Below are 27500 nucleotides of genomic sequence, written 5' to 3' on the forward strand. Positions count from 1 at the left end.
CACAACCATTATGTCACTATCAGTCAAATGCAGTGCCAACTATGTTATCATAGTAAGAGTAACATGAATGAAAAAACAATCTGGGATCAGTTTGTCTGCATTTCACTTCAATGGTCGTAATTGATCTTGAACACAGACTGTAGGCTATATAAGAACTAGTTTTTTTTAATGTTTTATTATTTATTCTACTATTTCCACAATTAGACAATTTCTTTAGAAGTATAATGGTTTGTTTGTCATCATTACTAGTACTTGGAAGTATATTTGTATGTATCTGTACACACGTTGGTATATCCTACTCCATTCTTCTCCTAGATTTTTTTATGCACAAATAAAAATAAATTATAGATCCAACGTATGAAAAAAATCTTCAAAACCAAATTCGCATGGAACTTTGGTGGTAAAATCGAAAAAAAATAACAAACAAATATGATTATTTGGATATCTTGGTAAGTCATCGGATGGTTAAAGTAAAGTCCCATTTAAGTCTGTTGTAAATTTCATGGACATTTACCAATGTTTTTTTTGCTCTATAAGTCAGAAATTAGGGGGCCCCAAGTAATAAGGCTATGTCTTACAGCAGAGTTAGAATCTGACCTCTCTCTCTCTCTTGTTCCTGTGTCGTCAGCTTTACTCTCCAAACCCCGCCCCCTCCCACCACCAAACAAAAATGATTGCAATTGTCATGGTTACCTTGGTCCTTGGAGCTGATGCGTTGGACAGGCTGACCAGAGACTTGACTGTAGAGCTGGAAGAACTCGTTAGCTACTGTCGTCAAGACCTCGATCTGACGGAAACGACCTGAGAGAGACAGAGACAAAACAACAGTTACAAAATATAGAACAGAAAATACTATGTGTGAAGTAAAACTGAAAACAAATTTACTGAAAACAAAAGTTACTCTTTCAAAGGTCTGCACACATTTGGATACTGAATACGGCTTTTCTTTACCTGCTCCTAAAAGTGTAATAACTGGCAGAAAGGAGGCAATTTAGTTAAACTTCTAAACATGCTGTCAACATCCAGCAACGCTCTTCCTCCTCTGAGCCAGTTCAAATATCTCTGCCTGGTGAGGTTTCCTGTCCCTGAGCTTTTTGTTAAAGCACTCCCTCCATCAAAAAAATACATCCATCTTACAAGGTCATTCATTCCCAACTTTAGCTTCATGAATACCAAGAAGTCTTGTTAAAGAAACATTTAGAAAATCGTGTCAGCGACTTCCAAAATAAGGCACTTGTCCACGTTTACCACATATTTTTATGTTACATTTGATAATTTTGACTTTAGTTTATCAATCAACCCTTTGTAATCATATAATGTGTATCATCTGTACAAGTGAAACGTGTATATTTGTATACAACTATCTTTTTGATCTGTTTTTTGCCTTGATACATTTTTATGTATCATGTTGTCACTGTAACAAGTTCATGTCCTCAGTGTGTGATCCATACAGTTATCTTATCTTATGTGTGTTAAGTTGTTTAAAAATACAATTCAACAAAAAGGAGTGTCAGTGGTCCATACACTTCTTTCTGCTAAAAATCCCACAATGCCATGAAATGTCAAATTATATAGGGGCACATTTTACGGTACAACCTTACTTACTATGGATTTACCTTTTGAATGTTTATTACAAAGGGGAGGGAATGAAAATAAGTAATAGTAGTGGTAATAACCTGCGATCCATTTTGCCTGTTATTTTCACATTTCACAAGAAACAAGAGTTTTGGATTTAAAAACTATTTGCAGTAAAAAAAAAGGACTTTGCGAAAAGCTTCATGTTTGACGTCAGAGCCTCCCTTCTTCTGTGGTTGTGTAAGCCGAGCTGTCAATCTTGTCTGTAACAGGATGACTTGCATACTTTCCTTCCTTCCGTACTGGTCCCTCCTCCTCACCATCTCTCCATCTTTCCCCGTTTAAATACTTGTCACTCTGTTATGAAACGCAGACTTCTGCCTTTTGTCAGTCGCTCTGTTAACCCCAGATAACGTGCTCTGATGTCATCACCTGAAATATGAAGCTCAGGTCTGCTCGCTCTTACATTTGATCCCACCCTCTAGTTGTTACATCGATAGATAGATGGATACAAATCCTACATTTTAACAGCAGTAGCAGTTATCAAGGCATTGTACGAGAGTAAAGAAATGCAAAAAAACAATAAATACAACTCTAACTAACTTTTGTCAGCTTAATCAGTTTTCAATGCATAGGTTAGTTTGGCCTCTTGCCAAGAAATGTAACTATTTGAGTCACACTAGGCTATTGAGATATTTAAGAAAAATTGACTACCTTACTTCCACAATTTGTGCCAAAAATCTTACTCTCTCTCAGTCATCATAACTTTATCAAATCTTAACACTGTAAAAGTAACAATATGTCCATTATGAACTTTTGTCTATAAATATACGAAGAAACCAGAGAAAAAATATGATCGTTTTACTCTAGAACGTTCTTGAGAACTATCACGTTTCTATGTTTTCTCCAGTATCACAGTAATCCAGTAAACCCTAACCGCTAATAGGTATTTGTTTAACTGTGCCATTTTGCCAAAATGTAAACAAATGTTGGCAACAAGTGATATTATTATAGCCAGAACATCTTTTAGAGATCCATATCATTTGCCATTGTGGCGTTTTCCAAATGTTCTGCTGCCCCAAAGCGGCCAAAATGTATCCATTAATGCACCATTAAAACAAGCAGTGATTATGAAATATGAAAACCTTCAAGTTAAACACATAGAAAACATCGACTGTGCTCAAGCCACAAACATCTTGACATGACTCCACAGAATAAGAACCTCTTATTACAGCAGTCGTGTGTGATGATAGTAAGCCTGTGTGAGTCTGTTTCCTGCTGACTGGGCACTAATCCTTGTGCTAAAACAGGAAATGAGGAATAAGAGAAAACGACACGTACTCTCTCTTTCTCTCTCCCCGTCCCAAGAGATTCGTTCTGATGGTGAGAACAGAGCTTACGTAACAAACAACAACACACACACACACACACACACACACACACACTCTCTCTGGGACCCGGGGAACCGATGGAACAGTATGAGAATGTTCTGGAAAAGAAAAAAAACTTTCCAGGACCCAAAGAGAGACCAGAGGCTGTTAAAGGAGCAGTTCACTTTGTAAAAGACGGACACAGAACTGGTCTCAGTCACCCCGGCTGTGCGTGAAGTCAGTCTGTATTTAGTTTTTAACCAAACATTTACTACATCAGTCTAAAGCAGAACAAAATCCGTCCCATTAAACAAAAACGATTTAGTAAGTCAGTATTTTGTTTTACTGTTGTTTTTAGTCACTTTCCTACACAATGTTCAGATTATCAAATGCAATTTGAAATTAGGACCAGGTAGCTGTTTCTTATGAGAAGTATAAAAAGAAAACATGAAAGCTCTGTAGCCCGAACAAACAAGGCTAACTTTTTTCATTCTTTCAACCTTGACAGAGTCAGCGCACACCAGATCAACCTGCTCCGTTTTTGTCTTCTACAATAAAAGCCCTAATTAAACACCAAGCAAAAAGGAAATGCGTAAATCATAGAGAATGATATTGAATCAATAGTAATTCCCTTAAGGATGATAGCCAGAATCTACTTAAGCCTTTCATTGAATAAGTGCTTGTTTAGCTCTTTCTCTCAGTGGAGAGTGAGTGCATGAGTTCATTGTCATCCTGAGCCGTTCTCCTGCCGTCAAACTGAACACTGGCCCACTTCTCTCCTCCTGATTCAGGTCATTGAGTTTCAGTGTACGTGCATCCAAACAGCTTGTGACTCATTTAGTTGTTATCAGCAGATAATCAGTGATTGTGAGATAAGCAAATGGAAACCGTATTGATGAATGTCAACAATGCACTGTGTCAGGTTGTTTATTGGAGTCAAACATCCAGCTTAATACCTGTGGTGACATAACACCGAGTCACAGCAGTCTTATTTGGTTAGTTGCACTTATACACACTGTCCGGATTACAATGACATAGGATCAATACAAATGTTCTTTCAGATGGGTCCTTTCTTTTTCAAAAACGTATAATGTTATAATTAGTATGTTATTAAAAATGGATTATACTGTTAGCGCCATGCTAGCCTAATAACGAACACCAACATTTCACACTTTTAAAAATGTAAACTCTAGGTTTTATGTGGAAATCGAAAAAAGTGTTATCAGTCAAAGAGGAATTCAACCAAAATCTCTAACAATGGTAATTCAACATGGCCACACCCAAGCTGATTGGTTGTTGTGAAAGGATTGTCTGTCAGACGAGAGTGGATCTTAGATAAGACGATCGCCAACGTTGCACAAGTGAGCGATGAAGACAAAACAGTTGATTCAATGTCCCTTAACTCTCCTTTTCATCTGATTCAACAGTCATTCTTATTGAATTAAATTCTCTATCATTTTAGGTCATTACGTTATTGGGTTTTAATTCATGCTCAGAAAATTATGACATTATTGGGTGCTACAAGGCGGTCAATAAGACTTGGAAAACTGTTGTATAGTGGCAAACATATACATCTTTTGCACTACACATAAAAATCCCACCTTTAACATTAAGAGACACAAACTCTGGTTGAAAGGTCAAAACTTTCAATTCCATAAAGATGCTGAAGTGAAAAAGTTACGGCGCATAGGCTCTAAGGTCAGCCACGTAATAACGCAGTCATTTTAACATACAATTGAGTGGCCTGGCTGTTTTCAGACTACCAACGCATACCAATAACTTTCATTAAACTAAGCTGGAAAGTCATTGATTCCTATTCTTCCATATTGAAGTGATACAAAATGTAGACCACCCAGCTAAACTACCATCATTACCTTTTCAGCTATGGAGGGATTCATCTTCCCACACACAGAGGATCTATGGGCATGTTAAAATGTCAAGAAGACTAGAATCAGCTGTGTGAGAGAGTGTGTGTGTGTGTGTGTGTGTGTGTGTGTGTGTGTGTGTGTGTGTGTGTGTGTGTGTGTGTGTGTGTGTGTGTGTGTGTTCAATTAGGGAGCCAGAACCTTCCATGAAAACACAAGTTGAAAACAAAAAGAGGCCAGGATGTTAGTGGAGAAGGTGGGTGTGTGTGTGTGTGTGTGTGTGTGTGTGTGTGTGTGTGTGTGTGTGTGTGTGTGTGTCTGGGACAAACGGTTCTTTGTCCTTGCTGGCCAGGCAGTTGGCAGAACAGCTAAAAGAGCTAAAAGACCCCACAGAACACCATAATAGTACTGAGAACAGGACACTCACACACACACACAATGTTTGAGCTTCACTTCCTCTGTCTACAGTTTCAGGACATAACCCTCCTTCTGCAGTACTGGTGTTGTTTAGTTGTTGCCCTTCAGAAACGTGCAGTAATAAACACTAGAACAGATGGAGGTACATACTGGTCAGAGCGTAGTTGGGGTGCTCCACTTCCATGCGCTGCAGCTGGGCTCCCAAGTAGACCTGCAGGTGAAGCACAGGAAGTCATTATAATACAGTATCAGTGATTAACTATTAAAGCCAGGCAGCAGAGTTAAGAAATGGTAATCAGGTGAAATGCAACATTTGATACATTTGCTTCTCTGCACCAGTCAACAGGCGATTGTGTTCCTCGGTATGTACTGAGGAATGTATGTATGTGTATGTAGTGTGTGTGTCTGCTCGTCTCTCTGGCTCTCTGTTTAGACAAAGAGGACAAACAGGTTCAACTAGAAAGGCCCTAGGAGAGAGGAGACCCCCACCTGGAACAGTGGGGCATTCACATGGTATTTGGGTGGTACACAGATGAAACTAAATTGGCCGATAGCGTAAATATATACTTCAGATTAGTTAAACAGGGCAGGGCCATGTGGAATTGAATGACTATGTTAGTGTGTAAGACTGATGCGTACTGGGACTCGTGTCCTTCTGAGTATACAGGTGTTTCTACTGTGGTCTCCAGCAGCTCTATAGGCTTTGAAAACACACCACATTTGTTGTCTCTTAAGGTTTGTATACGGTGGTAAAACACTGAAGGCGTCAGTACCTTAATGTCGATGCCTCGCGCTATAGAGGAGTTGTTGAAGAACCTGGAAGGAACCTTCGAGGCTAGGTCAGGTTCTTCTCGACCAAAACCAAGATTTAAAAGGATTTCCTCTGGGTCTTCCTCATACAGGTCCAGCAGCTCTGACACACTGTGAACACACACACAGGCAGTCAATGATTCAGTCATCAAGGCCGTGAGTCGCTCAGTCAGTTAGTTAGTGAGTTAGTCTGCTGGTTAGTTTATTAATCCTAACCGCAGCTTAAGAAGGGGGTTCTCCAGGGGCTCCTCGGACAGCTCCGACAACTCTGAAAAACTATGAAAACACAGACAGCCAGTTAGTACTTCTCACACACAGATCAGGTTAGTCTGTTAGTGAGGTAGTTAGTTAAATATTAAATAAGTGGGGTGGTGGCTGAGCCTCTCCTCAGCTCCTCAGCAGCCTCACCTAAAGGTGGAGAACAAAATAAACCTGACCAGGAGGATCAGCCCATCAAGGAATTAGGAAACGTTTTTTTGTTTGTATTGGGGGGGCTGTGTCTCATAAGGATGAGTTGGCGTGTACCAACCTGAAGGTCCTGGTTCAACCCCCCCTGTGGTGGTTGGTAAAATTGGTAACTTTTGTGGGTATTGGAAATTAAATTGCAGGGATAAGTCAAATTTGCTTTAATTCAACGATCACAGGAGGAAATATATGATGTAGTAAACTTAGTCTTGCATTGAGGCCTACTGACTTTCCTTTACAGCAAATGTTTAATTATGTTTTTATAATGCCCTATAGGTGCTTCATGAAGATATGTTTTATTATCACTGCTCTATGGATTATTAGGTTTTCTTCTCATCACACAGAGAAACCAGCAAAAGCTTTCAATCTGCTGCAAAACTTTGTTTTTTTAACACAGCATCTCAAGTCCTTCGAAAAATAAAAAAACTGTGGATGGATTACCCATGATGCACCACCACATAGCCCATAATGAACCAGTACACACACAATACACCAATGACCTCCAAACGCTGGAGTAATGCCCAAACCCTGGCACCATCAGCCCCCTGCTGTGACCTCATCCCCGCTCGACCGCCACCACCAATAAATCCAAAAGACTCCTTTCCACCACAAACACTTTGTTCAAGAGTAAATCCTCCAAACACAGATCTACTGATGATGCACCGCAGACATTAACAAACACAAACACACCAGCTTCAACCATGGAGATCTGGAAAAGTGTATCCCCCCCACATTTCTGAGAGAGCAGTGACACTGTGAGCTGTTATTGTTCAAACCAGGCAAACTCCACTAAAGGAGCTCTGAGAAAGGTCTGGTTTTTTGTAAGTATTCAATCAGAGAAACTAACTACAATGGTTCAACTCGACAGGGTCCTTATATAATTACATCTTTATATACAGCAGATTCTTGTATGAGTGGTTCCCAATGTTCTTTTTATTTTTGAACACCTAAAATGAAGCAATGTCTACCAATGACCATAGCCTGACCAACACAGGACTTTCGAGACCCATATCGCCCAAAACTAAAAAAGAATGTGTGAATAAAAGTGCAGATACCCTCAAACTGAGGGTGGAGATACTCAGGCAGTTTATTTTTGATAAGCCTGCATGTGACAAAGCTGAATGGCTTTTTGAAACATGTTTTCTGACCCACGCAGCCCACAAATTCTGTCTTGGTTGTCTTATTTCACACTTTATGCTTTGTAGGGCTGCTCGATTATGGCAAAAATCATAATCTCGATTATTTGGGTCAATAATTGATATCACGATTATTAAAAACGATTATCAATTTACTTTGAAAACATCAATTTATTAGAGATTTTTTTTTTAACAGTATGTTTTTAACACTTGATTACCCTGAACTTTAAGTATAATTCAACTGAAAAACCCAAAAAATAAATAATAATCGTTTTATTTCGATTACGTTGTTTTCGTAATCGTTGCAAGCCGTAATCGTAATTGCAATTAAAATACGATTAATTGAGTAGCCCTAATGCTTTGTTAGGAAACCCAGAAACACAAATGTATGTAAGACGTTCTTCCTGTCCTCTTTAATACAGCTCTGATATGATCGTGGGAGAGTGAACACTAAACACTAAACACTAGACTGATATCCATGACACACAATTACAAATAGGGGTGCTGGATTACTGTGCATGCTGAATCCTCTCCCGTGAATCCCTTATGGAAATGGCAGCGTTAAAATAACACAATTGTTTTGAGAAATGGTGACTGAAGGTAAAAAGATGAGGGGGTGGTTTCCTGCTCGGTTTGTAAAATGTGAATAAGTTTTTGGTTGTGTAAAAAAAGCTCTCTTTCGAGTAGTTTGATTGGCTTGAAGTTTAATAACAGCCCTCCGTGCCTCTGCTGCTCTCCACCTGAGATCACTGCGTTACTTCCTGCAGAAACCTCCATGAGTCTGAGTGGAGACTGACGAGGGGAACTGACCTGGACACAGTGCTGCTCTTCCCTGATCCTGTGGAGTTCATACTTCTTGCTCTCTCTTTATACTGACTCCTCTTCTGATCCGCCGCAAGCCCAAAGCTACACATTGACATACACACAGAAGCAATAACACACATACAGAGTTATCAACCAGCTGTAATCATCTGTATTTACTCAAAGTAGAGAATTAAATACATGTTTATTACTCACCAGGATTCAGATTTATTGTTACTGGACTGAAGGTGGTTGGCTGCAGAAGAAAATAGGAAATTAAGATCATTCATATATCAATAAAAACAACATATACACACATAATATACATTGTCATGCAAAGGATGATTATTTTCTATTATGGAGTGATTGGTAAATATTGTTTTGTGAAATCTGTCCACATAAAGTGCTTTGCCTTCTTTTAATGCAGAGTTTTGCTTTTTTTTGTGGAAATAGTTTATCGAGTGCTCAAGAGATGATGGTCTTCCTGTAAGAGCAAAAGCCTGGTCTTGTCATGTCCCTGCTCTAGTGAAGGAAATTCGCTTCCCAAGAGGATAGGTTCATGTTAGGTCTTATAAAGATCTGCTTTACAGTAAGATGAGAGCTTTAGATTGTCTGGCTAACAAGCTAAGTAACTACAGTAAGTACTGAGCATGCCAAACAGGTATTTTCAACCAACTCATGGTGTGAGGGGTAAGCTTCATTAACTAGCTAGCTATAACAGATGTCAGACAGTTGTCATTTCAATGAGCATAACCAAAATGAGAAGCTTATTTAAATAATATTAAATAAATACGTTATAGGGCTTAAATCTGCTTCAGTTCTGACTTGAAGAATGAATGTAGCGTGTTCCCTTTCACTCAGTCAGAGATCTGCAATCTCTCATCACCAGATGCAGGTTTGACAGTTTCATTCAAAGGAACCTGTTTGGACATGTCGTCACGCTACTGTCTGCCTGAGTTCCTCTCTATTTTTTCCACTTAAAATCAGCTGACAATCTTCTTCTTTCTTTAAATGCAGTGTCATTATCTGTTTTAAAAAGGACCCAAAACATCATAAAAACTCCCCTGCAAGCTCTTAATTCCCTGGCTTATTTCCATCTATTCACCCTGAATCCTTTAATTAACTAATTCACTTCCATTATGTTCACACAGTGACACTATGATCCCCTTCCTCCTGTCCTTATAATGTTTGACATCATTTAAGCCCATTGCGATCTGTTCATACATGACCTCTCAAATCTTCTGCGCCATTAAAGCTGATGAATGTTATTCAAACATGATTAAAGCACTTACAGTCAGGATATAAAAACATAAAGTGAGATTTAGGATGACGACAAGAAGTAGCCACAGCCACTCAACTAAAGAGGTTTTCAAACCAAACCAAAATCTAAAAATAGTACCATTATCTTTTCTTTCGTAATGTAACGTGCACATAAACACAAAGCCAGTGAGCTGAAAAGAAGAAAGGTCGTGAGTGATCAAAGGTTGATGTTTGTGATGATGAAACATTAAGAGGCAACAGTAACATAGAAACTCAAACTCAGTCCTTGTGGCTACAATAGAGGACACACCAAAGTCCAAATACCTAATTCTTCTTTAGTTTAAAATGAAATAAAATGTTTTGTGCATCTTTTTATAAATACAAATTTCAAACTGAAATGATTGTGGAATTTAGAAAAAAATGCTTTCCAATCCACTTAAAATATAAATTGTTTGTATGCTATTATTCTAAAATAAATATGTTTTTACTAACAATGGATCACATTATTACTTGTTTGAAATGGGGTTGTTCTAAAGCTCAATCTGCATAACATTTCCTCCTGACTCTGAATCTCCCTTGAGCTCAACAGATCTTTTTCATGGCACTTCTCAGCACAACGTTTCTGTTTTCAGGATGAAATCTAACTATTGTACTTTTTTTCAGTCAGAGCAGGCAGCTCTTTTCAGCAAAAAGCTTTAAAACCCCACTGTACACTAGCTGTCCAGCACCAAACTTTGTTCGTACATATTACCCAGATGTTGAACAGTGTAGCATTCAGCAGCTAAAAAGCCAAACGCAGAGCTGTAAGATTAGTCAACATTGGAGGTATATTATAGGCTGCAATAAGATTGACTTAACCGCCTAACCATAACTGTATACATGCAAGACAAATGACAGGTGGCTATTATTCTGAAGAAGGCAAGATATGCAGAGAATCTGGCATACAGCCTAACAAAGCCTTCTAATAGTTATTGCACTTACACAGTTGTGCAAGACTAAAACACATTTCCTGAAAAAAACTTAGGCGAGGTGCTTCTATGTTGTCATGTCAGGCGAAATTACCATAGAACAGAAATTAAACCAGTTTTGCAAAATCAAGCTGAAGGACAAGTTGGATGTAATTGCTGAAAGATTTAATGACTTGATAGTTAATTATTAACGCTAACATGAATTAAATTGCATAGTTTCAGCACAAGATGAAGATAAATGAAGCGAAGGCTGCTGTTCCTGAACAAGTAGTCCCTGATCAAATCTATCCAACCTGCTGCCCCTCAGCATCAACTCATTAGCATCTATTCAGTCCCAGATTCCACACACACACACACACTCATTAGAGTCTATTCTTCACTCAAAAAAACAAACACTTAACATCTATCTATCAGAGCTATGACTGATGTATTCACAGCAGTTCAGAGGAATGATGAAAACACAAACACACACAGAGGACTGTCAGTCAAGCATGCAGTGTGTTTCCACACATCTGTGATTTGTTTACTTTTGCTTCATGAAGAAACAGGACTGAGGAATGAAGATGGAGCGATGTATGGTTGTGAACCAAGTTCAGGGGATTAGACTGACACTGTTGTGTTTGTCAGACATCTTTGCACATGTGATCAAGCTTTATGGTCATTGTATAAGGAGGTGTGTGGCGCAGTGGATAGAGCGTTGGTGTTCGGGTCAGGGGAGCACAGGTTCAAACCCCACTGCAGTCAGCATGTTGTTGTGTCCCTGGGCAAGACACTTCACCCCAAATTGCTCCTGTGGGGATTGCCCACAGTATTGAGTATGTAAGTCGCTTTGGATAAAAGCGTCTAACATGTAACGTGATGTATCAAAGGAGACTTTGTTCAACACAAAGTATGGATGGGCAATAGGGACAAAATAAATTGCAATATTGTTACGCAATTCTTTTGTAGTGATATTGCAACACATTTTGTAGGGTTGGTTTTGCTTTCAACAAACATTTAGAAAATACGATTTTTGATAGATAATTGGCAATAATGTGGATCTAATGACTAAGTCGGCAAAGAGCAACTATAACAGTTAGAAGGAAGCTAATGAAATTACATCACTGTACTTTAATGCAGCGCTTCAAAAAATAAAACATGCCATATTACGATTTCCAAAACCTAAGAAGATATGAGTCTCATATCACTTTATCAATAATATATCGATACATTGCCCAGATCTAACACATCCCATGACAATTATAGAAACTCAAAATCAAATAAGCAATGGCGTAACTTCACAACATAGTCGGCATTTTCTTCTGGGCATTGTACATTTGTGCAAAACCCCATTATTATATATATATATATATATTTGAAATCAGCCTTGTATCAAAAAACGATCACGGTCAGGCTTAGAAAAAAGGTCATGTTAATGCTAAAACTATATTTATATATATGTATTTATATGAACTTGAATAATGATTTAAATAATCTACGGGCGATCAGAAAGCCCAACATCCATATTCTCATGTGAATCTGAGTAACATGGGGAAAATGTCAAATCGCTTATTAGGCGGGTGGCGTCAGTTACTGTAAAAACACATAACTATCCGAACACCGGGAAGGAACTTAACAATGAGCAGAGATCTGTAATCTTATTTGTATTGTGAGTTTTTCTGTGTGCTGACCTTCAGCTCCCAATGAAAGGTCATCTTCAAAGCTGCAGCCGTTCTTCTGCACTCCTGTTCACACGCAAGCACAAGCACACATTTTGAGTAAGCACACAGAAGCAAAGTTACAAAATCCCTTGGATAACATCTCCATAGTTAAACAAGTAACCGCTAACAGTAACCAAAACAAATTCACTTAGAAAAACAGTCATGATGGCTCAAGTGTTTAGTCATAAAGCAAAGAGATGTGTCCTAACAGGTTAGGGGCCTCACAATGTAATATATAAACAATAGACACAGAAACATGGATTACCTTTGCTGGGAGAAGCAGTCTGATCATCTAAGGAGGCTCCCAGGGGAGTCCTGGCCAAGAGACAAAGAGACAGTGTTGGAAATTCACCCAAACCATAAACTAACCATTAAAAACATAAACATCCAAAAGACTTTGAGGGTGTGGGCTTACATAACAAATATGACACGCCCTTAATGCTACTATCTACTGTTATATCACTGGAACTTAAAATACCTTGAGGGAAAGTCCTAACCAGGCAAAACTAAGTACAAACAAATGAGGCAATCATATTTCTCCTAGGATTATCCCAGGTTAAACTGAGGGTAATAATCGACTAATTCCTGTTTGTGAAATTCTCATTAGCCCGTGTTAAGTACTGACTAAGCACTTAACAACCTACAGTAAAGGCCAATCCAATGCTCTGGCTTAGTAGACCCTGATAACTCTTTGACAAATAAATTATAGACTAATTGAATGTCCGAATTAAGGTAACAACTCCAATTTAGTCAGGCTGACGACAGCTATGTCAACGGTAGGTGCCAACTATCTCAGGCTAACTACCAGTTTAACTAAGATTAACTATAGCAACATCAAAGGTACCTTCCTGACAGATAAAGGCCAAGGCTTAGTAACACAGGCTGACTGCCTATCAGGCTAGGGCTATGTAACGCATGCTAACTAGCTGTATTGTGAAGGCTATCCCAGGATAGCTCCTGGTCAGATCAGTCTACTTATTACCACCCACTACTGACCATGCTAGACTGAGCATCCTAGGCTTACTCTTGTTTTTTTGGTACCAGTTCCAGGTTTCCTACTGACCAGACTAGTTGTCCCAGGCTAACTAGCTGACAGATCGGGCAAGTTGACAGCAGCAGTGAGCAAGCAGTTCTGATCTGCTGTGCAGCCAGATGCTGGGAAACTGAGCTGTTACACAACCTGCCACTCTTATCAATGGGACAAACTTCATCTCACACACACACACACACACACACACACACACACACACACACACACACACACACACACACACACACACACACACACACACACACACACACACACACACACACACACACACACACACACACACACACACACACACACACACACACACACACACACACACACACACACACACACACACACACACACACACACACACACACACACACACACACACACACACACACACACACACACACACACACGGCTGTTGCTATAGTAACATGTGATTCTGATGGTCATGTTGCTACGGTGAGGTTGCATAGCGCCACAGGGTTGTGAGTGACAGCAGTGACCAGTGTGAGTGTGTGATAACAGTGTTAACTTAGCAGGAGAAACACCTCCTCTGTTTACTTTCTTTCTTTCTGCCTTTCTTTCCGTCTTCTGTCGGCTTCTTCCTGCATCTTGCTCTCCCTCTTTCTCTGCCTGAACAGCTCTATGTGCCCTATCTCTGGGCGTTGGTCTGCGCCCTTTGTGTGTGTGTGTGTGTGTGTGTGTGTGTGTGTGTGTGTGCGTGTGCGTGTGTGTGTGTGTTCTGTGTGTTGTATGTCTGGGAGTGGCTGTGAGTTGGTTCTACGTCAGCAGCTGATAACACGGGTACTAAACACACACAACTCCAGACATTGGAAAAAAGATATCAATAAACCAGCAGGAAAACCAGTTAGTCATTATTTAAGACCATATCCTCTTTGTTTCCTAATTAAGTCCAGGAACTACTAAGTCCATTTACTGTACATTCCTGATTATCATTTCTAACCAATCAGCAGTCTTGTGATTACATGTCTTCCTAGGCAGTTTCAGTTAATTTCGTACATCAACATTCATAAAACTTGCTGCACTCAACATCTGTCAGCTACATTTTAAACAAATAGTAAAGTACAGATTAATCTGGAAAGTCATTGGTTTGGTCAGGGACTGTACCTGCATTTAATCAGCCAGCTGGCGATGTTGTTAGGCACTTGCCCTGGCAGAGAAACAGATGAACATGTTAAAACAATAGGCCGCTGCTGTGTGCAACAATGATTACAACATGCTATAAAAACCATTGGCTTTGTGGGGATGCAGTGAAGCTCAGCTGTACTTTGAGCTACCGTCAGAACACTTACCTGCTCATAGCCACAATGCAAACAAGCTTACGTTTTGCAGGTATACTGTTTACGGTGTTAGTTTAGCGTGTTAGCTTAATTACATTTACTAACAAACATGGTGTCCTCTATGATGACACTTCTACGTGAGGCTGCTGTGTGCGCAAGGTTTTACAGTGCACACTCACAATATACTCGTTAATGAGCAAAGTGCAGCATGTTTTCTATCATGTGTATAATTTACAGTATAATAACCTTTTTTAATGGCTGTTTTTTTCCTTTTATATATTTTCATAGAAATAAATTGTCACCCATTTACTTTAAAACAGTCGGTTTACAGTTGCGGAGTGTAGCAGACATTAGAGGAACTGTTGCGTGACTGGGCTGGGTTTACCTGGCCTCATCAATATTTATGTTTGCAGATGGACGTGTTTTGTTTGCGGAAAATATTTCACACATCAATGTTCTCATATGACTGATTACTCACTTCCATGTTTGTTATGTTCTATAGTGTCATTTTGAAAGTAAATATGCTTATTTGTTACATGTTAACTTAAGACTCCCATTTCTGTGGCAGACTGGGAGCCTGACTTTAAAGATGTGAAAACAAACAAAACAAACTCATGAGTGCTCTCTGCAGACACTTTTTCTAAGATATCTCAAATACTCAATACCATCTGCCTTTCTGTTTTGCCACTTCCTGACACTTATCAGTCAACTTATGGCAATACTGACATGACTGTGATAGGGTTAAATTATCTGATGATGGGCAATGAGTGTCACTTAACTGAGGTGTCTGCAAAAAAAAAAAAAAAGGTACTTTCTCAGCAGATATATGGTTAACATGAAACACAGTAACATTTAATATTGTTAAAATATCCCCAGTCACATCTACAGCTGAGGTCAGTCTAACCTGTTTCCTCTGAGGGTGTTTGCTCTTCCCCGGCCCTCTGGTTCTGTTGGGGTCCCTCTTCTTCTGATTCTAGCCAGGTGGAATCTTTGCTCTTTGCCCATGCCCGACGGCGCAGACAGGCTACATTGTAGTCTGCCTGCACTCTAGGATCTGAGGATCAATCAAGCAAACATCTGTCAGACAGCCGGACTACCATGAAGTCATCGATCAGGTTTGGCAGGTATTCAACCGGACTGACAGAAACTATCTGATCAAACCCACACATAAGGTGGGTCGAGCTAGGTGATCATATGCAACAATTCTCGCAACGTATAACTTTTTCAACCACCACTTTGATAAGGGACAATAAAGACTGAGGCCCTAGCATTAATGAAAATGTGAAAGCCCATCCCCTTGCATTCCACTATATATACCCAGGGACTGCAGATGGTAATTAGCAAACTGCTATAATCTGGTACAAAGCCTCTTATCTCTGTTCTTTGTACATGGTACCTGACAACTAAACCAATAAACTAAACACATTTAAAGAGTCATGCTGTGTCTCAATGTTTATGCTTCCATTAGTATTTTGTACACTCGTACTTATTTGGATAGTCTGTGAATTTTCAAAGGGTATCGTTGTCTCAAATTGTAGCAAACTGTTCAGACAACAAGGTAGTGTTTTTTTGGGTTAAAAAACTAACTGAATAAAAAATGTATATATAACTTTTATTTGTTTAGTGGTGTTCACAGGAGAAACCCAAACTACTGCTGGTCCCTCCTCTTCCGCAACATGCTAATATGCCAACCGCAGACGGTGAAAGAGTCTAGCCTTCCACACTCATCTTTTTGACCATCTTGAGTGCAAAATCAGGTTTTCAAATCATTCTCAGTGTGAATGCACTTCTGGAGTGAGCAAATTGAGACACACTGTCACATTACTTCAAGCAATTCAAACAGGTTTTGGTTCATGTGGGCTAATTTGATATGACTGTTTACTTTTTCAATACTTGAAGACAATTATTAAAGCTTTTTATCATTAACACTACTCAGGCTTATTTTTTAAAAACGGTAATCCATTGTTTTCATCTATTTATTAGAAAACGGTTTATTAATTTCTTATGTTGACTACTTTTTTTTAACTGTGAGATGACCCACCTGGAGCAGTGCTGGTGTCCATGGCCAGAGATCCACTCTCCATATCTGCCTGTCTGTGTGTCTGGTTGAGGGCAATCAGTCCATCAGAGGAGACTGACGACTCTATAGGAACATCAGCAACAGGTAACACTCCTGAGGAAGAGAGAGAGATAAAGCAATAATAAAAAGAGAAGAGAATATATCTGAAGCACCAAATAACACCTCATGCTGCATTATCAGTCCCAATTGAAACATGCAATGCAGACGCAAACAGTACACAGACATAACAAGCTACACATACAGTACATAAAACACATAATTCACTCACAATAAAAGCTTTAAATATCTTTAAATAAGCTCTTAATTGGAGCGTCTAAATAGAAGTGTGTTCAAACCTGGACAGTTGAAACAGAGTGAGGCTGTTTTTTGGTGACATGAGAAGTGGCTTCTATTATTGATGACTGAGTTACCCACACTGAGACCAGCTGAGATTACACAAACACATGGTAACCAGACTGGACTTCTTTTCTTTTACATTGTGGTGTTGCTACTTTTACTTTAGTAAAGCATTTGAGTGTGAGGAAATTTGAGTTTTGTAGTTTTCAACATTTCATCTCTCACATTTCATGCATTGTTCATCGCATGAACATGGGGTTTTCCGAACAGTTTTTTGGTTTGTAAATGTATCTTGTGTATGAAACAAGCTTCAAGTCTCAGCAAGTTGATTTATCATAGAAATGAGCTGAGGCCAGAAGCTGCCTGAGGTGTCACGAGATCAATCTGAACCCTGATAAATGATCTGCGGTAACAAGCGGTGTGTGGCACATCATTGCATGTTCATTTAATGCCTTCAACCAGAATGAATTATCTCTAAGAAACATCACCGCTGGACCAGAATCATGAATTTTGTTGAACTTTGAATGAGTTTGTACCAACACAGGAAGGCACACTTCTTAGACTTGTTTTTTAGGACTTAAATACATTTATTTTTCATCATAAACTATGAGGATTTTTTCATTAACATCTTCTATTATTCATGTTGTGTATATAATGGGGACGTTTTCAAATGTATGCATGTTCTATCAGGGGGAAAAAAGCCAAAAAAACAACAAAGATCAGTTATACTGGACTGAAATATATATGTTTGATGGATGCCATGAAGTTTTGTTCAGACATTCATGTTCCCCTCAGAATGAAACATAATCACTTTGGTGATACTCTGACATCTAGGGTCACCATCAGTTTAAAATGTCCCTTTGTCCAACACTATAAACGTAATGACACCCCATCAGTCTCAGCTGCACTTTGTACTTTGATAAATAGCTAATGTTAGCATGGTAACACACTGTAGTATCAAAGCAAACATTATACCTGCTAAACATTTGCATTTTTATTGTCATTATGTTGACATTAGCATTCAGTATAACCGTACCTCAATACAGCCTCACAGGCGGCTGCAGGCTCTTAGTCTTGCTGCTTGATAAATGAATGTTAAGAAGCTTAATAATGCATTTTTTTGTGATTATACTAAACCTTTTAAAATACATCTATGTTGGTGTTACCATATATATATATATACACACTGCATATATAAACCATATATATATATACACTGCATATATAAACCAAACATATTTGATTATACATTTAATTAACTGATGCTTTTTTTCCCCCCCATAGCAACTTACAATAAGTGCTTTCAATCATGAGCTTCAAATAAGGCAACCAAATATCAAATATACAAACTGTAAATTGTTCATTTCGTTTTAGTATTACAGTTTCTTTCCCAAAGGTTTTATCAAGAAAAATAGCAAAAATATGAATCTATAGTTCTTGTTTCTGCAATATGAGGATGTGCTTCTTAAATGTTAACATAAATAACAGATTAAATGTTATATTTATTCGACAAATAAATAGGCATAAGCAGCAGTTGTTCTCATTTCTTTGGCCACTTGTCCCTGAGTTCAGTCTGACAGGTAAAAGGTGACCGGCCACCAACCAGCCTTACGAACAGGAACAACACCAGAGTTTATTACTGAGGAAGTCTGTATATAAACAGGAATGTAATAATAGGTTAGGCTACATGGTTACTAACAATAAGTAACGCAGTGATACAGCCACAAAGCTGTTTAATAAAACTCAAGATTTCAATATGAAGTAAAGAGAGGAGAAAACAAAGAGCTGGTGGGGTAGAAATAAAATAGTCCACATGGAAAAAAAAAAAAGAGAAGCATCCAGCCAAATTTAAATGAGAACGTGTGAAACAGGAAACAAGTGTTTGGGATGAATAACAGAACAACTTCCTGTACGAGATACAAGAGAGACAGATGGGAAAGATCCATTTATTTTTAGATTTTTCTTGTAAATGCAGAAAAACAACAACAGACAGACAGTGGGAGATCGAGTACAGCGAGTCTTGTTAACACTCTTAAATCATCCTTCCCCTCCCCATGTCTTTAAATGACTCCTTCAGGCTTAAAGGAGGCTACAAAGAATTTGCATTCTCATTCTTTACAGAGAACAGCAGCTGTGATACGTTTGGATTCTTATGGGTATCATAGGATTTAATGGTGAGAATATGATGACAGTAGAGAGAAGTATAAACAATCTAAATAATTAATTATTATATATAATGGTTTCTGACTTCTCCTCTGGCTATCTTTTAGCTCCATCTTTTAAAATGTAAAACATAAAAACCAGTTAACACACCTTAACACCTTCAACAGTTATGTATATGAGCAACAGTTACTGTGTAGGTAACTTAGACACCTAAAAACAATACATTTCCAACAATAACTGCGGATTATGTCTTTTACATCATTGCAAAATAATAGTTTTTCTCAGTCCAGAGTTCAAATGATCACAACTACCTTTTCAATCTCAACACTATTTGAGTCACTTTTGCATATCATAAAATCCCATTCTAATTATCTTTGGACTAATGCAAATACTGTGTGAATAATTATAATGTGCCACCTCTTTTTATTATCAATTGCTTTGGTCATGTTTATCAAAATGTGCATGCAAGTTCATTCCATAAGTCATTACTTGCAAAATGGTCCAACCCGTTTTCGTAATCTGCCATGTGTCATGTATTAATGCTTTGCTCTATAAGTGGAATATGACTTTCACTTAATGACAGGGCTGAATGTAATATTCTAACTACGGTTTTTATTTTTTAAATATTGTGTTTTTTACTTTATGATATATAGTCCTGTTAAAAGAAAAATACTGTCTGTAAATAAATTACAGTAAAAAGGGCATAAATGTGAATTCAGTTACATCTCTTGCAATGAATCTCCCATATGAAGTCAAGTGTAACTGTGTACTGTTGAAATGAATAAACCATATGCTATACAGAAAAATGCAGCCATGAGCATTTACAATCCTTGTCATGAAAACCTTTTTCCATGATTACCATCAGAAAATACTCAACATAGCTGCATTTCGACCAACTTGTTTGGAAACAATGACAGGACATGTCTTATCATTCAGATAAGACATAGCTATTTACTTTGGACGATAAACAAAGGATTTAGTGAAAGTGACACGCTTCTCCAGATAATCCATTGTGTGGTGCGCTTCTTAGGAAATGATTTGAGAAGTGCACTTAATGTTTTGCAAATGTTGAGATGATGAGTATGAAAAACTGAAATACGTTTAGTATATTTTCCTAACATTTTCCTTAATGAAAGAAATTGACTTTTTATAGGAGTCATTTTAAAGTGTGCTTTTATAACCTTTACTTAAGAAAGGATCTTAATACTTCCTTCACCACTGGCACTATTTCAATAAAGTGTAAAAATGTGAGGATGTTTTACTTTTCTCTGTTTTAAATCATTGTAAATCAAATGCGTTTGAGAGAAAATGACCCCCCCGACTGTCATCAATTCTGATAGGAACCAGACTCAGAGGTTACGACTGTAGGAATAAAACCCTACTTACAGTCCCTTACCTTGAACCGATGCACAGAGAAACACTTAAACCTTCATCTCACTGACAGTGTTTAACGCTCACTGCAAACAGGCTTAAACAGAGAAGCGTGGGGACAAAGAGCCTGTTTACATCCCTGTTACTGTAAACTGCAGGATAACACTATAAGATCAAACAGACGCTGAACAAAGGCTCCAAGTAGATCCTTATGTGCAATTTTAAAGCATATGAAAAGCAGTTACTGGCTAGGGTCTGGTACTTAAGCAAACTGTGATGTTTTTTAACTCTCCTACTTAAGTATTTCTTGTTTTATGAATGGTAAACACTTCAAACAACCTTTTTTATCAAAATACTACTTTTTGAGTAATGCTTGATCTTACGAAGTCTTTGGATAATTCAACTTGTTGTAAATCGTTTGTTTCTGCCTGATTACTGCCATTATAGACTTAACAAATAACTTGTTTAGAAAACAGTAACCTGTTCAATAATAAAATAATGATTAAGTGCCTATTACTTGTGACTGAATATGTCTGCAGTGTAAGGCATCATTTACTTTTGGAAATAATGTAAGTGCTACTCACACCACAGGTTTTCAATTGAGAATATAATTGTATTTATTTAATTTAAAAATAAAACGAGTGGCAGCCCTACTCGTGAGCAACAAACAAAATGTAAAAACACATTCAGAATACCATTGCCCAAAGTGACCAACCTTCAGTTGTACCATGGGAATTCAAATAATCCTAATAAGGAACATTTTTAATTTTTAAATTAATAGAAAATTGACTGATCATTTGAGTTGTAGTACTTATCTCTAATTTTGGGTAATTTAACATATCTTACTATGTTTTATGTGCAACAGACTTATTTAGCTAAGCTCTCAGAAAAATGTGTAGTAAAAATATCCAACTACAAAGCAGTTGAGTAGGAGTAGAAAGCAAATACCTCAAAATTGTACTTAGTAACGTTAGTAGAACGTTCACAAGTGTCCATCTCCCTCACATTACACATTAAATGCTGGTGTGAATAAACTCAACTTTAAATACCTACCGTCAAGTAAAAGCTCCATTATTAAATCCACATGTGTGTCAAACTTTTCTCTTTTCGCTCGGACTGAACTTGTTTGTCCTGTTTAGTAGTTCGTGCTGTGTTTGAGACGGAGGACAGGACTGACAGCAGAAAAACACAAACACACACTAACCACAGAAGCGGGACTTCCACACACAATCAGAGGTCATATTAGCGATAAGGTGAGAGGGTACAGGTACTCACCGTCATGTTTCTCCGCGGTTTTTGTCGCAGCTCCCAGACTGTCAAACTTGTCCAAACTTTTCTGAAAACACTCCAACATTCCTGCTTCCGCTTCCTGAAAGCAGCAGGGGGAGAGGGGGGCGTGTCCGCAGCGCTGCAGCCGAGAAACAGCCACGCCTGCCGGACTGACTCCGCACACACAGCACGGCGGAGGAGACGTGGATCCTTTTCATTGCCTTGTATAACATGTGCAACGAAATGCGGTTAGAGTACCATCTGGTTGCATAAGAGAAAAAAAAGAAAAGGCTAGTGGAAGATGATGTGTGGGGTCTTAAAGAAAGACAGACAGACAAAAGAAAGAAAGAAAGAAAGAAAGAAAGAAAGAACGTGGTGGCCTTGCTTTTACTTGCAGTATCCACATTTAACCACCAGGTGAAGACAACACACCATTGAACTGATGATCGTCTTTAAAGAAACTCTGATGCTCTGTGATGATATAACAACTGCAAAACACATTGATACAAAAATAATGAGGTATTTAAGTCTAAACTAAACCCACTAAAATTGTAATTATCTATGTTCTGATTATGTTAAAAGTCACTCCCATTACCAGGACAATTATTTTCTCTTTTTTAATGTAATTTTAGTCAGAATTAGTATTATGCATTAACTTATTAATTATTATCTATATTAGATTGCGACAAAAACGCATTGATGTTTTTACTCATACTGGATTGCAAAGATATTGATTTTGAAATGCTTGCTTAAGTTGTTTCTTTATTTGTTTACCATTTGTTTGGATCTTTGGGAACCTTTTCAAAATGAGATAAGATAAAATGGACCTTTATTAATCCCTGTGGGGAATTCAGGAAATTATTCAAGATAATACATCTCAAAGAATATATATTAATAAAAACATACTAAAACACAGTTTCTTCACATGAGAAGTTACCATACATAGCCTACATACATGTATATCTGCTCAAAACTACATAATGATAAGCCTGTTTTATATAAATGTAGGTTTATTTGAATATAAGAGAGGAGAGAGAGAGAAAGAAAGAGAGAGAGAGAGAGAGAGAGAGAGAGAGAGAGAGTATGTGTGTGTGTGTGTCTGCGTGCGTGTGTGTGCGTGCGTATTCGTGAGTGCGTGCGTGTGTTCAGTTTCCAATGGTGGCTACCTTTTACGTATGAATAAGGTAATTTGACCTTCTCCATGCACACACACAGCCTGAAGTATAGAATAATAGTTCTTATTCAACATGATGTGGCTCTCCTGCTCGTTTACTTTGCTTAAAATAAGGCAACGCATGTTTATTTATATGGCACCTTTTAATACAAGTAAATTCAAGGTGCTTTACAAAAATGAAAACATTAAGAGCATAAAGACATAGTGCAGAATGGCATTTAAAAACAGCTAAATATGTATCTCCCCTTAATTATTGTCACCTCACTGATGTTTCAAACTGTACCTCATTCCTGTTTCTGCTCCTAATAAATCTCTGTAAAATAATTTAATATCTGGATGTTTAAAACATAAACATTCAAAGCCACTAACAGCTTGGGTTTTGACTGAAAACATCAAATTAAACTGTGACTTTTGTGTGACCTGTTCTGGGTATCTGTGATTTTATACTTGTCTTTATAAAGGACTTCAACTAGAGAAAAGTATATCAGAAAAAAAGTGTATTGTCATTATATATTATAGTCAACATTCATGAGCAGCACAGAGAGAAATCTGCAGTTGTATCAAGTGCATCAGTCCTGGGCTGATGTTAACCATTAGCAGCCAGAGAATGGGACAGACACTCTGGTCCTCTAAAGTTGCCCGGTAACCTCCTAGCAACCGGTGTTCTGTCACCACAGCAACCTCTTCACTTCAGCGCGGTCCAAAGTCTACTGCTTCTTTCCAAATAAGATGCAGTGGATAATGAATGCTGAAAGAGAGGGAAAGTCCCCCATTGGACCATGAGTGGTGCAGGAATGAGTCTTTAACACCAGTAAAAGTAAGCAGGTTTGCACCCCTGTTCTCAAAATCAATGGGATTTTATCGGGGTTTTGGTAGAATTAGCTTTGTTCGAAAAAAGTAAAGGGAGCACCAAAGTTTGTGTACCAAAGTTTGCAGCAATCCATACAATAGTTGTTGTAGATTGGTCTAAAACAGTTGGCCTGATGCTGGCTCTAGAGGCAAAGTTATTAAAAGATAATGAAGGTTAATACAATCAGGGAATATGAATATGAATGAAACAGCAATTCAACCAAAAAGACTGACCTGCTTGTGGCACGACAGAAAAGCCATGGGATCATCAAAGTTATCAGGATTCATCCTCTGGGGACGAAGGATTGTCTGTAGCCTATTACATCTCATGGGAAACCATTAAGTGGAATATAAGCATTTGTGGATCAATTAGATTGTGCACATTTGTAATCACTTCCTGTTGGTTTGTCTTTTGTGGATTTAATCAAATCCAACGAAACGCACCAATTTTTGTACCTCACATTTGTGGATTTCTTATTTGCAGGTCAGCTGATTCAGGTGTCCGCTGGGGGACTCAAGTTGACACCTGAACTGACACCAACCAAAGGTATACTAATATGTGTAATTTCACCCAGGATGCATTACAATCAGACCTGGTTATATTATATATTGTCATCATCGCCTTATCTTAGCAACAATAGTGATTAACCTTTACAGACTCAACTGTCAATATAATGATCACACCTTCCATTTCAAGAAGGATATCTGATGCGCATGCGTGGTTTAATGTGGCGACAGATGGTCATTTTTCCTCACAAAAAGAGAGAGAGAGAGAGAGAGAGAGAGAGAGAGGGAGAGAGAGGGCGCCTTGGCTGATACAAATGGAAGATTTGTCACGTGATCCCCGGGGCCGTTTTAATGACGTGCACACCATATGGCGCGTGCCGGGAGGGCGTGGCATCGATATGCTAATTACCCTCCATGCCCGTGTGTGTATGTGTCCGGTGTGCGTGTGTGTGTGTGTGTGTGTGTGTGTGTGTGTGTGCGTGTGTGTGTGTATGCGTGCGTGCGTGCGTGTGTGTGTGTGTGTGTGTGTGTGTGTGTGTGTGTGTGTGTGTGTGTGTGTGTGTGTGTGTGTGTGTGTGTGTGTGTGTGTGTGTGTGTCTGGGATGCTGAGTATAAAAACAGCATCCTCCCACTCACACACCTCAGAAATCTCAGCGCAGATCACGCACAGTTACGCTCGGACAAGCACTAGAGCGCGCGGGATGCATGTGATCTGACCATCAGCTTCTTACAACAGGTAGGTTTTATTATTTATTATAAAGAGTAATAACTTGTAGCCTACCTTTAATGATCAATTCATCCTCTGATTGGTTCTTCCTTAAGGAAGATACATCTGATTAAATATTTATACCAAATGAATGATATATTAATGGTAATTTAAAACAGAGAACAATTAACAGCGATTCATTCAGTTAGTAGTCGTTGGCTCGCTTCATACCTAAAAAATAAAACCAATATTCGTTATTTCCTCAATTCTGATTCGTTTTTCTCTCTTTCTTTAGTTATTTCAGCGTCTATATTTGTAGACTGTTCAATCATTCCTAAAATCATACAGATGGAGTTGCCGTCAGTCTATTCTCCTTTTCTGAAATTAAATATACAATTTCATTTTAAAAACGCATTTTTGGGGGGTCTTTTATTTTGTTATTTTTTATTTTGTTTGACAAATTTGTTTCGTCTTTTTATATTCGGTTTTTCACCACCTGTTAGTCTACAACATTTAATGGAGCAGTTTTTGGAAAACGGGAAGCAGACATTTATAATAATAATAATAATAATAATAGACGTTTTCCTAATCTTTTAGCAGGATCTACTTTTAATCAACGTTGAACTCGTGTTTTCAGACGTTTTTCGCCTAAATATTCCACTTTTAATATGAAAACTGGATATTTAAAACGGACTTGATTTTTTCTTCCCCTTTCGAATAGATACAATTATTATTTGATTTACCAGAGATGCAGATTTAAACATTGTATTATATCTAAACTGTATTAAGGGTTATTTCTGAATAATCCGTTTCCTATATGAATTCTGTTTTATAACCGTTTGTGGATTTTATTCTTAAATCATATATCTAAAGGTCGTATATGTTGGTAAATGTGTGATTTGGTCTAAATCACTTTAAACTTGAGTTATTTATAATACAGTTGATGCTACTGACTGAATTATGCCGTCTACTCCGTATAGGCCAATATAAGCCTGTTATATACGAATAATCAGCCTATACTTGAATACGCAATTTAATACGTATCAGAAAGCCTGATCATTTAAGATTTAAACGTGCAATTATTTTTATTTTCGTATATAAATAATATCATAGAGAGAGCTTTACAGCATTTTTAAAGAAACCCTAAAAGCAGCTTAACTTATAGGCCTCACAAACAGCAGCTCAATTTAATATTGGTTTTCTGCCATTTTATTTAGAAAAAAAAAAAAGCTGCACAGCATGCTCACCGAGGATTGCCTTCAACAGCTGGAAGTTAGAGCTGTCTGGTCTCGTGGTTATGACTATTTGTATATTTGTAAAATAACAGATGCATTCTGGGTTTATCTTATAAATCAAGATATTGCAAAAATCAACTGCCAAACACGAGTTTGATCACACAATTGAGTTTGTAGCAATATCAAAAAATATGTGAAAAAATATTAAACCATATTATAATTATATACATTGGGAACTGGAGCTGTTATTGATACCTTTTACTACATAATGTATAAAAGCCTTAAAAACAGAGAGTCATTTTTATATTATAACTCCCTTAATGGGCAGTTTAATTCTGTTTCTATTAATGAGTCTACAGAGATTAAGTGATAATGAGTTTTTAATTGTTTTCTAATGAGCATATTCATTCTCTAGTCTCACACAGAGAATCAGCATCATGACCAGGTCTCTGCAGGAAGAGCAGGACTCGGTGGGGTCGGAGGAGCAGCAGGAGCCTCAAAGCCCCTCAGAAGAAGGAGGAGAGGAAGAGGAGGACAGCCTCCTTAACCTGGAGGATGAAGACGAGGAGGATGATGGTGAGGAGGAAGAGGAGGAGGAGGACGGAGAGAACAAACCCAAGAGACGAGGTCCAAAGAAGAAGAAGATGACGAAGGCTCGTGTTCAGAGGTAAAAGAAGATAGAAAAAAAATATTATCAGCCAAAATGCACAAATATGTTTGTCCTGAGGGGGCGCTAGAGGGGAATCACATGTTCATTCAAATGTAGAGGGTTCATCCTCTGAGGAACAGGATTGTGGTCAGTAGATTTGGGGAAATTGTACCCATATACATAATCAGACACAGTGCACAAATGTAATGAAAATCATCCTTCCTGGAATCTGGGTTGAAATGTAACCAAGCAGGCTGCAAAATGTTGGTTCCAAAACAGAACCATAAAGAACTTATTTGTGGATCTGAGATTTTGTTTAAATGGGAACATCGCACCAGTGCTTTATTACCGAGAGGACTTAGATCTTCTCCACTTGCCCTCCTGAGACTAAATGTTGATTTCCATCCGTCTCAATCTGGACATATTTCTGTGATATGAATGACATGATGTGATT

The 27500-nt window shown here is 38.1% G+C and overlaps 2 protein-coding genes across 2 annotated transcripts in view; one reads left to right on the forward strand and one right to left on the reverse strand.

The window, feature by feature from the left end:
- Positions 1-574: 574 nt before the first annotated feature.
- Positions 575-22109, reverse strand: itprid2 (ITPR interacting domain containing 2; the record flags this gene model as incomplete). The annotated part of the gene is made up of 11 exons (XM_079665781.1): positions 21933-22109; positions 16749-16880; positions 15612-15761; positions 14535-14577; positions 12633-12682; positions 12338-12391; positions 8656-8695; positions 8449-8544; positions 6001-6148; positions 5378-5438; positions 575-801 (listed from the first exon to the last, which is right to left on the reverse strand). Exons 1-11 carry the CDS (start codon positions 22009-22011, stop codon positions 575-577), a joined length of 1080 nt encoding a protein of 359 aa, XP_079521907.1. The 5' UTR covers positions 22012-22109.
- A 2975-nt stretch (positions 22110-25084) lies between these two features.
- neurod1 (neuronal differentiation 1) overlaps positions 25085-27500 on the forward strand; it is a 4113-nt gene continuing 1697 nt past the window's right edge. The window contains exons 1-2 of the mRNA XM_079664012.1: positions 25085-25192; positions 26813-27064. Of these exons, the coding sequence (XP_079520138.1) occupies positions 26835-27064 (230 nt within the window). The 5' untranslated portion in view covers positions 25085-25192; positions 26813-26834. The remainder of the gene's footprint in view (positions 25193-26812; positions 27065-27500) is intronic.

The sequence above is a fragment of the Notothenia rossii genome (assembly GCF_949606895.1).
Source record: "Notothenia rossii genome assembly, chromosome: 2".
Classification (NCBI taxonomy): domain Eukaryota; kingdom Metazoa; phylum Chordata; class Actinopteri; order Perciformes; family Nototheniidae; genus Notothenia; species Notothenia rossii.